General features: G+C 42.3%; 1 protein-coding gene across 5 annotated transcripts in view; it reads right to left on the bottom strand.

Moving 5' to 3' along the window:
• PDS5A (PDS5 cohesin associated factor A) overlaps nt 1–12,582 on the bottom strand; it is a 645,453-nt gene that overhangs the window by 402,976 nt on the left and 229,895 nt on the right. For all 5 annotated transcript variants that reach the window (XM_033947170.1, XM_033947134.1, XM_033947143.1 and 2 more), the window contains exon 12: nt 781–932. In XM_033947170.1, coding sequence (XP_033803061.1) covers nt 781–932 — 152 coding nt within the window. The remainder of the gene's footprint in view (nt 1–780; nt 933–12,582) is intronic.

Genomic DNA, 12,582 nt, shown 5'->3' with positions numbered 1-12,582 from the left:
ATTTTAAAGAAGGTATGGCGAGAAGATTTTGAGACAATGAACGAAGTGATTTTAAAGTATTATAAGGAACTAAAAATCTGTTAATGAACTCTGGTTGATTATTTAATCTTGTTGTAAATGTTAAAAGTAAGATTTTGTAACTAATTCTAAGTTCGACTGGTAACCAATGTGCACTTTCCAATAGGTGTTAGCTGACAGTATGACATATATACTCAAATATAAGATGAGATTTCTGGGCCCAAAAATGGGGGACTCATCTTATATTCAGATCAGCATCCACCCGTCCCTTTCCAGGACTTGTTGCAGGCCTCCAGCAGGCCTGCCATATGACCAGGTGGTCCAGTGGTGTGCTGGGACAGGAGAGATTCTGCCCCCCACTCCCTCCTGTTCTGGCCAACTCTGACAATTCTTTTTACCTTACTCCCGCTTCCCCCCCGTGTACCTTTTTGAATCCCTGGTGGTCCAGCGGTGTACCGGGCAGGAGCACGCTTTCTATGCTCCTGCCCCACGCTGAGCCCCTCCCTGAATGTCTGTCTGAAGTTCTCACGGCCTAGTGGTGTACCAGGGCTTATTCTCTGGAACCCCCAGTCTGATTTGGCCCAATTTCTAACCCTGTATGTATTTTTTTATCATCTTTCTCCTCATTCCAAATTTTATCACATTCTATTTTCAGAGAGTGATTTAGCCTAGATAGATGGACATTATTTTTACATAATTCTTTACAATTTCCATTGAGTTGGAAAAAAGTCAAAAATTACAAAGAGAAGGCCTTTGACTCACTTATCATCAATACTGTTCTGATAGTAGATGTGCAACAGCTTGTCCTTTATCCAGTTCACCTTCTCAGCCGCATCCTTTCCTGCTTCGGCATGGAGACAGTACTTCTTGTATAACTGTGCCAGGCCCATCATTGCTTCCTTCCTCACTCGCCACTGGAACCAAAGCATTACAGACATCAAACTAGGTGAAAACTATAACAGTAGAGCAGCCACCCCCCTGATGCTCACATCTAAAATTTTAGCACTTCTAATATCTCAATTCCTGAAAAAATAAAGGAGAAAGAAAAGATATAAAGGAAAAAGAAAAACGTCACATTTCCACAATTCTAGATAGAAAATAAGCATTCCCATAGCTTCACTGGTTTTCAGCCTACTGCTCTAACTACTAGGTTACTCCTCCATTTCAGATCCATGTTGAAAAATCTGAAATGGTGAAGTAATCTAGTGGTTAGAGCAGTGGGATGAAAACCAGGGAAGCTATGGTTCATGCCACTGATATTTCCTATGATCTTGGGCATCTCACTGTATCCTCTACATCTGAGCATGAATAATGATAATACACAAATCAAATAGATGACCAAGAAGATAACGCCCAAGTTCACTGATCATAGAAAAGTTTATTGCTTTATGGGTCTTGCCACTGAAACATTCAACATTTGAATGTCAACATATAGAAAGACTACAAAGAAATGCAATATGATATCTCATAATATCTTAGCTCTCAAGAATTGAAAAATTGGTGTGTCTGCTACTGTGCAAAAATTAATCAGTTATATGGCTATCAGGTCCATCTCAGAGCTGGCATTACCTCTATTTTTGCTTTTCCAAAGGAAAAGGTTCAACTACCTGTAAAAAGTACTGTTTCTCACCAGTAACAGATGTTTTCCTTGGACAGTAGGTTTAATCTGGCACACAAAGTTACAATCAAATTGGTTAACATATTATATACAGGTACTTATTTTGAACCTGAAGAAATAGATGGTTAAGTGACTTGTCCAGAGTCACAAGGAGCTGCAATGGGAATCAAACTCAATTCAAATCGTATACCTGGACTTCAGTAAAGCATTCGATAGCGTACCACACCGCAGGTTGCTGAGCAAGATGAGTTCTATAGGATTGGGCGACACATTGACGAAATGGGTTGGGAACTGGCTTGGAGGTAGGCTTCAGAGGGTAGTGGTGAACGGCACCCCCTCCGAAACGACGGAGGTGATCAGTGGAGTGCCGCAGGGCTCAGTCCTGGGCCCGATCCTATTCAACATCTTTATAAGAGACTTGGCTGAAGGGCTGTGAGGCAAAATAACATTATTCGCCGATGACGCCAAACTAAGCAACATAGTGGGCAAAAGCACAACAGACAAATTTAATGCCCGACAACATGATGCACGACCTACTCCTACTGGAGCGCTGGTCTAGGTCCTGGCAACTCAGCTTCAATGCCAAAAAATGCAAAGTCATGCACCTGGGCAGCCAAAATCCATGCAAGACTTACACCCTTAATGGTGAGATCCAGACAAGAACTGAAGCAGAACAAGACTTAGGGGTGATCGTCAGTGAGAACATGAAGACTGCCAATCAAGTGGAACAAGCTTCATCCAAGGCAAGGCAAATCATAGGTTGCATACGCAGGAATTTCGTCAGCCATAAGCCTGAAGTCATTATGCCATTATATAGATCCATGGTGAGACCCCACCTGGAGTACTGTGTGCAATTCTGGAGGCCGCATTACCGGAAGGATGTGTTGAGACTTGAGTCGGTCCAGAGAATGGCCACCCGGATGGTCTCGGGACTCAAGGATCTCCCGTACGAGGAACGGCTGGATAAATTTCAGCTGTACTCACTCGAGGAACGCAGAGAGAGGGGTGACATGATCGAGACATTCAAGTTTCTCACGGGCCGCATCGAGGTGGAAGAAGATATCTTCTTTTTCAAGGGTCCCGCGGCAACAAGGGGGCATCCGTGGAAAATCAGGGGCGGGAAACTGCACGGGGACACCAGGAAATTATTTTTCACTGAAAGGGTGGTTGATCGCTGGAATAGTCTTCCACTACAGGTTATTGAGGCCAGCAGCGTGCCTGATTTTAAGGTCAAATGGGATAGTCACGTGGGATCTATTCACAGAGAAAGGTAGAGGGAGGGTCATTGAGGTGGGCAGACTAAATGGGCCGTGGCCCTTATCTGCCGTCTATTTCTATGTTTCTACAGAGAGATTAATCTAAGTACTTCCAAAAATACCTCTCTTGTATAACTCTTAATGCTTTTTATAGACAGAAACAGTGATGAATGCTTTTCTACTAAACTTATCTCTGAAGTTTAAATTCTTGAAGTTGAAACACGTTTTATAAGGGGAAGGGGCCTCAGATCCCCATGCGTCATCAGTATATTAACTATGCAACTGCACTAGAAAGGGAAGTAACCTCATCGGCCCCACTCCCCCTCCTGCCTGGCAATTTGTTCAACGATCTTATAGTTCTTCTTTATCAAGTTTAACTAAAAACAGCTTAGGCAGGGTGAAATCAAGATGCTGCAGGTGTGAATAAATCTTCTGCTGTTGTTGCTGGTCTGGTTTCGCCAATGTAGAGCTAGCAGGCGTTTCGCTATTGTAGCTGCGTCAGGGCAATTGACTCCTACAAAAAGAACAAGGTATAGCAGTGTTAGAGTGAAAATAATAAGAAGAACACTTTCCTCTGTGTCCAACTTACTCGGCGGTACTGTTATCACTCAAATCGACAAAGATGGCTGCGGCCAGGAACTGTTCACTTTTACATCTAACGTCTGATGTCATCCTAGGAGGAGGGTAAAATAGCCGATTCCATATTGCCGAACACTGTTCCAATGATAAAATCAAAGTGTGTTACTTATGTATCAGAAAAAACTTGGTAACAGGGGCTGAATTAAAAAACTATTAACATGGACTGAAACAGAAAAACTGCTGAAATTAAACCAGATCGAAAGAGTTGGCTTAATCAAAAAAATAGGTGCCACTCAATTTTAGCATGGTTTAATTTTAACAGTTTTTCTGCTTCAGTCCATGTTAATAGTTTTTTGATTCAGCCCCTGTTACCAAGTTTTCTCCGATACATAAGTAACACACTTTGATTTTATCATTGGAACAGTTTTCAGCAATACAGAATCAGCTGTTTTACCTTCGTCCTAGGATGACATAAGACGTAAAAGTGAACAGTTACTGGCTGCAGCCATCTTTACTGATTTGAGCGATAACAGTACCGCCGAGTAAGTTGGACACAGAGGAAAATGTACTTCATATTGTTCTCACTCTTGACACTGCTGTACCTTGTTCTTTTTGCAGGAGTCCATCGCCCTGACGCAGCTACAATAGCGAAACACCTGCTAGCTCTACGTTGGCGAAATCAGACTAGCAAAGACAGCAGGAGATTTATTCACACCTGCAGCATCTTGATTTCACCCTGCCTAAACTAAGTTCTTAGTTAAACTTGATAAAGAAGAACTACAAGATTGTTGAACAAATTGCCAGGCAGGAGGGGAAGTGGGGCCAATGAGGTTACTTCCCTTTCTAGTGCAGTTGCATAGTTAACATACTGACGACGCACGGGGATCTGAGGCCCCTTCCCCTTATAAAACGTGTTTCAACTTCAAGAATTTAAACTTCAGAGATAAGTTTAGCGATGTTAAAGTATAAAATGATTGTATCTTATGTTATACTTATTGTAAGTTTTAAAATGAATAAAGATAAAAAAAACCAGCATTCACCACTGTTTCTGTCTATGAAAAGCATTAAGAGTTATACAAGAGAGGTATTTCTGGAAGTAATCAAACTCAATTCCCCAGGTTCTTAGGCCACTGCCCTAACCACTCCACCAGCAAGTGGCATCACCAGTACCATAAAGTACTCAGAGAACAGATTAAAATTCTGTGCATGCACAGTAGGGTGTGTGAATTTTGGAGATGTCATAAATTTAAAAAGTCACCTCTATTGTAAACTTTGTGACTCTCACTACCCACTCACGTAAATGCGCTGTCGCACAAATCTTATGCACTAGCACAGGTTGGTTTAGAGATTAACAGGGGTCTCAAGTGCTCACTACCAGAAGCCTGAGTTATTTGTCAAAGCCACTGGCTGATACCGTGAGCTATCATCGGTCCCGTATCTTATCTCTATGCCTATGATTTGTGCATTTTAGATATATAAATATTGAACTATTTTCTTTATAAATTAATCCTAAAATCTATATTATTTAATGCTTCACCATTCCAAATAAATCAGGATTACTTAGCTTTTTTTCTTTGTATCTTTTTCTTGCTGTTTTATTCCCATTCAATATAATTCAGGATTGCTCAACTTATTTTCATTATGTTAATCCTGTTATTCTCCTCTACGGAAGATCTCCGTTTCGCACCCACATATTAACAGGGGGCTTCTTCAGGAAAGCACCAACTGCCTCAGCAACCCAAACCTCTTGGCTTCCTTGGGCGTAAACCTCCTAGAGAAAGACATGTTGGCTCCTTCTCAACAGCCTCAGGCTCAAACACAATGTTTGAGCCTGAGGCTGTTGAGAAGGAGCCAACGTGTCTTTCTCTAGGAGGTTTACGCCCAAGGAAGCCAAGAGGTTTGGGTTGCTGAGGCAGTTGGTGCTTTCCTGAAGAAGCCCCCTGTTAATATGTGGGTGCGAAACGGAGATCTTCCGTAGAGGAGAATAACAGGATTAACATAATGAAAATAAGTTGAGCAATCCTGAATTATATTGAATGGGAATAAAACAGCAAGAAAAAGATACAAAGAAAAAAAGCTAAGTAATCCTGATTTATTTGGAATGGTGAAGCATTAAATAATATAGATTTTAGGATTAATTTATAAAGAAAATAGTTCAATATTTATATATCTAAAATGCACAAATCATAGGCATAGAGATAAGATACGGGACCGATGATAGCTCACGGTATCAGCCAGTGGCTTTGACAAATAACTCAGGCTTCTGGTAGTGAGCACTTGAGACCACTGTTAATCTCTAAACCAACCTGTGCTAGTGCATAAGATTTGTGCGACAGCGCATTTACGTGAGTGGGTAGTAATAAATTTAAAAAGCACAAATGATAAAATGGTACAATTTCATGTAGGCAACAAAAAAAAAAAAAAAAAAAGGGGGAGCGGGAACGATGACCCAGTAGCTCCACAGTAAAGAATTCAGAGAATAAAAACCAAAAGAGATTCTGGAGAATGATGTTCTTGATGCTACTTTATTGGTGTATTATTCCAAGACAAAAACTATACATCCATGTATGTTATGATGTAACAGGACCCAACATGGTCTGTTTTGGCAGACATGCCTTCTTCAGGGGTCCTACAATAATAAAGATGTAATAAGGGATGGATCTGAGAAAAAAGTAGCCTTGAATTAAAAGCTATGTGTTAGTAAAACCATGCAGAGATTTAGTAGGAAATGTGAATCAAAACAGAAAATATTGATACATATGTGTGAGAACCTCTCATTGGTGTAGAAAATCAACAACTAGCTTTACATTTTGTGTAACCTTAATTACTTCCTGGAATTTCTATGAACTTATGGGGTCCTTTTATTAAGGTGTGCTAACCAATTTAGCGTGGGCTAAGATTAGCGCGCGCTAAATATTAAGGCGCCCATAGAATATAATGGATGCCTTAGCATTTAGCACATGCTAATTTTTAGCGCACACTAAATTGGATAGCGCACCTTAATAAAAGGACCCCTATGCAAAAATACACAAATTATTTGGAGCCTCAATTATCAATTTATATATCAATATACAGTGGAACCTTGGTTTACGAGCATAATTCATTCCAGAAGCATGCTCGTAAACCAAAATACTCATATATCAAAGCGAGTTTCCCCATAGGAACTAAGGGAAACTCGCTTGATTTGTTCCCACCCACCCCATCCCCCCGAGGCCAGCGGCACTGCTCTACCCCCCAAGAACCGGCATTGCTCCCCGCCACTCATGAAGGCCCCCCCTGCGTGATCCGCCATCCCCCTGCGATCCGGCACCCCCCCCGCTCGCGTCGCACCCCTTCGAGATTCGGAGAGAACGGGAACCCGAAGGCCTTGAGCATGCGCAGATGCTCAAGGCTCAGCGCGAAGAAGGCAGATCTTCGGGCACCGGCATGTCCTGTGCGTTGGTGCCGGTGCCAAATGGTGGTAAGGAATGTGATCAGGTGGGTGGATGGATGGGTGCTTGGGGCATGCTGGATCGCGGCGGGGGGGAGGGGGGGTGCGACGCGAGTGGGGGATGCTAGATCGTGGGGGGGGGGGGGCACTCGTAAATCGAGGCACATTCGGTTTCCGATGCGCCGATTTTGCAAATGTTTTACTCGTCTTGCAAAACACTCGCAAACCGGTGCACTCGTAAACCGAGGTACCACTGTATTTATATTACTTATTTTTATTACTTATTGACATTAACACATTAGTTTCATTTTCTTATTCACATGTTTTCAACATAGCATCAACATAGAGATAATCTAATATTGAAAATGTTCACAAAAAAAAAAAAGAAACAAACCCAAGACTGCAAATTTGAACTCATTTAGATTATTTGGTGGGATCAGGCAGAGAACCACCTGTAGCTGAACTACCAACGGTCAAGGTTCTCATTAGATAGTATTTGAGAGATATCTGTGATCAAGTCAGATGAAATTACAGCACTGATAAACTAGTAGATGACCTAACTGGACTATCTGTTCAGTGAAACAAAGCGAATCCAAAATTCAGTAGTCCTCTTATATATTATGCAGGATAACCAATATGTATTAGATACAATTTTAGTTAAGACCTTATAAGATATTAATATTATATAAAAGATGTAGCTGAATAATAGAAATGCTTCAGAGACTTGTGACACAGTATAGTATAGACAGCACAGCACGCAGAGTATATATCTTTCCTTAATAGAACAAAATATTTTGGTTTAATGTTTGAAAAAAAAAATGCTGGAGCCATAACATAACAGTTCCCTGAAAATAAGCTAAAAGTCACACTGACATATTTGTCGCTTGTAGAGTTAGGGGAAATCATGTGACTATAACCATGAGGTTGTAGCCTACAGGAGTGTATTGTCTAGCAAATAAGAAAATTTCTGCAAACTAGACATTTGCAAAAAAAAAATAAAAATTAGAACATGTTTGCAAGGTCAGCATGTCCTTCAATTGCTGACAGAGGTGAACCCAATAACATGTTTATGAAGTAAGTCATCACTTGTTGCTAAGGATGATTAACAGGAAACCATGTGACTTGAATAGAACCAATAGAATATTGGTGAAGTATGCAATTTGTAAATGGATTGTAATTGGAAGATGTACCAACTACGTATGTTTAATACTGAATTAATTGATGATGTAATTGTCCCAATAAAAGGCCAGTCACTGGTAATTCAAGGAGACTTTGGCTGTCTCAGGCCCCTCCCTGGTGCATCCCGAGATGCACCGGGGAGGGGAAGGCCTATTTTGAAGAAGCAAGCCAACAGGCTAGAGGGATTAGGCAACCCTCCGGTCAGCCATCAAAATCAAGGTATGGGGGAGAGGGTGCCAAGCATTGAAGGCAAGGGGTGGGGTGTTCTGGGGCAGTGCGAGAGAATGGGCATCTCTCCCGCTGCTATGGGGAGGGGGATTGCATGGCTGCAGGAGAGTGGACATCTCTCCTGCTGCAGGGAGGGTTTGCTTGACAGCGAAAGAGAGTGGGCATCTCTCCTGCTGCTGGTGGGAAGCAGGAGAGATTGAACATTTCTCTCACTGTTGTTGTGTTTTGGTTTTTCTTTTTGCGTTTATTCTGCGCACGTGCCCAATGCTATCACCAGAGATGGGCACAGGCAAATTTAGTGAGTCTTTGCTACTCTCTGCCAACCTCATTTGCATGAGCGTGTTTTTAGAGAATAACTCAATTTAAAAAAAAAAAATTGTTACCAGAATAGCTGCAATAGCAGCCCATCATTTTTTAACATGTTTTTTTGAAAATCTAGGCCTAAGTCCAGTAGGACCCCCCATCCCACATAAAACCAGATAAAACTGGGTGTAATTTTTTTTAACTCGGGGAGCAAGACCTTTTACAGCGGTCTATGGCCCAATTTTTCCCCGTCCTCGCAGTTAAGCTGTGGCCCACAGGGTTTGCCACAGTGTTCAATCACCGTGTCAATCTCTAAAGAAGGGGTAGAGGAAATCAATTTATTTATTTAACATTTAAAATACCACTGCAACCTTACAGGATAAAACTAAGTGGTTTACAATCTAAAAGAAAGAAAAAGAGAAAAGGAGTGCTATCATGTAAATAGGAAAGAAGCATATCATTCACACAAGATATGATACAGACTTTTAAATACTTGAATGGTATTAATCTACAAACAAATATTTTCCAGAGACGAAGAAGTGGTAATATGAGATTGTGGGGTGGTATACTTGGGGCTCCTTTTACTAAGCTGTGATAGCATTTTTAGACACAAAGGATGCATAAATAGAAAAAGGATAGTATCAACATAAAACTCATCAGATCTACAACAGTAACTTTGTTTATGATGCGAGGGGAGTGATGCTTAAATGCAGCTCCAACAGTGGGGACAAGAAGCTGATGCTGGACGGACTTCTACAGTATTTGTCCCATATATGGCATGACAAATCGGGACAGACTGGAGTTAGCTTTCACAGTGACTCCAGCACTGGGGCAATATGGTCGATGCAGTTTAATCACAGGCAATGCTGCAAATATATCCAAGATGAGAAGAAATTTAGAAGAGCACGAAGATACTATCAAGCTGCAATGCTCATTTGCTGCACCCTCCTAGCCCAGGGGTAGGCAATTCCGGTCCTCGAGAGCCGCAGCCAGGTCAGGTTTTCAGGATATCCACAATGAATATGTATGAGATGGATTTGCATGCATTGCCTCCTTGAGATGCAAATCTATCTCATGAATATTTATTGTGGATATCCTGAAAATCTGACCTGGCTGCGGCTCTCGAGGACTGGAATTGCCTATCCATGTACTAGACAAAAGCTTCAGTGTCCTAGAAATGAAAATTAATATCAAAGTTGGTAAGCAACAGTTTCAAACCTGTTGGCCAAAATATAAACAACCTGCACTATGAACATGATACAATGCTCATAACCAGCAACAAAGAAGACAAGCTGTATCTACTGAAAAATATCAAGGCCGAAAGTCATAACATGGAATTAGAACTGAACATAAACAAGATGAAGATTTTGAGTTTGTAGTAGAGAATGACATGGGGACTGTTTCCCGCGGTGAGCCGTGGATGATCATGGAAAACCCGAAGAAAAGGGAGAAAAATAAAAATCAGTCGCTTGCCGTGGCTACAGGAACAATAATAATAATAACAGTTTATATACCGCAAGGCTGTAAAGTTCTATGTGGTTTACAATAGTTAAAAATACAACAAATTGAATAAAACTAAAAGGTAAAAGCCAATAACTAAAAAACCCTAAAAAGATCCGATTATTGCATGATAAAAATCTAGAAATCAGCTACCTAAGTACTTCAAAAACAGATGTTTTTAGATGTCTCCAAAATTCCCCATAAGTATCAGTAAGCAGAAGCTATTGTTCTAGATCTTTGCCCCATAATGCTGCCCGACATGAAAAAAGATATTGATGATGTTTTTTAAGTTTACATCCTCTAACCGGCGGAAAAATTCAGGTGTGAGCTTCTCTTATGTCTGTTGGTTGCAAAAGAGAAAAGCTCAGTTATGTATTTAGGAACTAAACCAAATAAAACCTTAAAACAAAACCAACCAAACAAACTTCACATGCGCCTCCATCAGCAACCAGTGCAGCACTCGATAGGAAGGTGTTACATGATCGTATTTCTTCAACCTGAAAATTAACATGACCTCCACATTTTGAACCATTCGCAATTGTTGCATATTCTTCTGAGAAATTGCTAAGTAGGCAATATTGCAGTAATCAAGTTGACTTAATATATGAGACTGTACCAAAATTCTAAATGATGAAACATCAAAATACGCTCTAATGGACCAAAGCTTCCAAAGAGTAAAGAAACCCTTTCTAAACAAACAGTTCACCTGGTCCTTCATAGTCAAACCCTGGTCCAGTATTATACACAGAACCTGCTTAGTAGAACAAGGCTTTTCACCACCCTACGGAGTGGTATATGGCCTTCCTCACAGTAAAGGATCTGCCTCAAGTTGCCTCCCTCCCCACCCCTCCCAGCCAGTAGCCCCCCTCACGATTGCGGGTCCAGCAGCCCCCCCCCTTGCGAATCCAGCAACCCCTCTCCCTCCCTATCGTGGGTCCAACAGGCCCCCCTCTCTGACTCCCGATCGTAGGTCAAAACCAGTAAAAAAACAAACAACCTGTGACTCCCCTGGGTCAGCCCCTTTGTGCTTCTCACCCCGGGCCTACCAGCCTCTTACAAGCTTCGTCGACGAAGAAGCAACATTGCAGGCCTGCTACATAAGAACATAAGAATTGCCACTGCTTGCTCAGACCAGTGGTTCATCGTGCCCAGCAGTCCGCTCACGCGGTGGCCCTCTGGTCAAAGACCAGCGCCCTAACTGAGACTAGCCCTACCTGCATACGTTCCGGTTCAGCAGGAACTTGTCTAACTTTGTCTTGAATCCCTGGAGGGTGTTCTCCCCTATGACAGACTCCATAAAAGCGTTCCAGTTTTCTACCACTCTTTGGGTAAAGAAAAACTTCCTTATGTTCATACGGAATCTATCCCCTTTCAATTTTAGAGACTGCCCTCTCGTTTTCCCTACCTTGAAGAGGGTGAACAAATTGTCCTTATCTACCAAGTCTATTCCCTTCAGTACCTTGAATGTTTTGATTATGTCCCCTCTCAATTTCCTCTGTTCGAGGGAGAAGAGGCCCAATTTCTCTAATCTTTTGCTGTACGGCAACTTCTCCAGCCCTTTAACCATCTTAGTCGCTCTTCTCTGGACCCTTTCGAGTAGTAATGTGTCCTTCTTCATGTACGGCGACCAGTGCTGGACGCAGTACTCCAGGTGAGGGCACACCATAGCCCTGTACAGTGGCATGATAACCTTCTTCGATCTGTTCGTGATCCTCTTCATTCCTAGCATTCTGTTTTTCTTTTTCGCCGCCGCCGCCGCACATTGTGTGGATGGCTTCATCGACTTGTTGATCAGAACTCCCAAGTCTCTTTCCTGGGAGGTCTGTCCAAGAACCTTCCTCCGGCCCCCTCCTTCCGATGTAACTTCCAGCAAAAACAGGTCTGCAATGTTGTTTCTTCGTCGACAAAGCTTCTAAGAGGCTGATAGGCCCAGGTCAAGAGGTGTAAAGGGGCTGACCCAGGGGAGTCATAGGGTTTAAAAAATTTTTTGCTAGTTTGACCCGTGATCGGGAGTGAGGGAGGTGGGCTGTTTGACCTGCAAAAGGGAGAGAGGCGAGACCAGCTGAAGCTGAAGGGAAGGGAGACAAGTACTGAATCTGGTCTGGGGGCTAGAGGTAAGGGAGAGAGATGCAGGACCTGGAGGGGAGAAAGAAGGAAAGAGAAAAGCTGAACCAAGGGGATGAAGGAAGAGTGAGCGAAATATTGAACATAGTGGAGGGAGGGAGGAAAGAGAGAGTGTGAGAGACACATTGCTGTAAGAGAGAGGAGAAGCTGGACACAGGGAACTATACAAAAAGAGGAGAGATGGTGGGCATGGATGGGAGCACAGAACCAGGGACAAAAAGGGGAATGCTGCATGGGGGTGGTATATGGACACAGAAGGGAAATGTAAGACATGGGGGAGAATAGGAATGCAGAAAGAAGATGCTGGATGGGGGGGGGGGTGCACAGGGATATAGAAGAATGATACT

Source organism: Geotrypetes seraphini, chromosome 1, assembly GCF_902459505.1.
Source record: "Geotrypetes seraphini chromosome 1, aGeoSer1.1, whole genome shotgun sequence".
Lineage (NCBI taxonomy): Eukaryota > Metazoa > Chordata > Amphibia > Gymnophiona > Dermophiidae > Geotrypetes > Geotrypetes seraphini.
The sequence above is the reverse complement of the archived record's forward strand: the minus strand, read 5'-3'. Positions and strand labels throughout refer to the sequence as shown.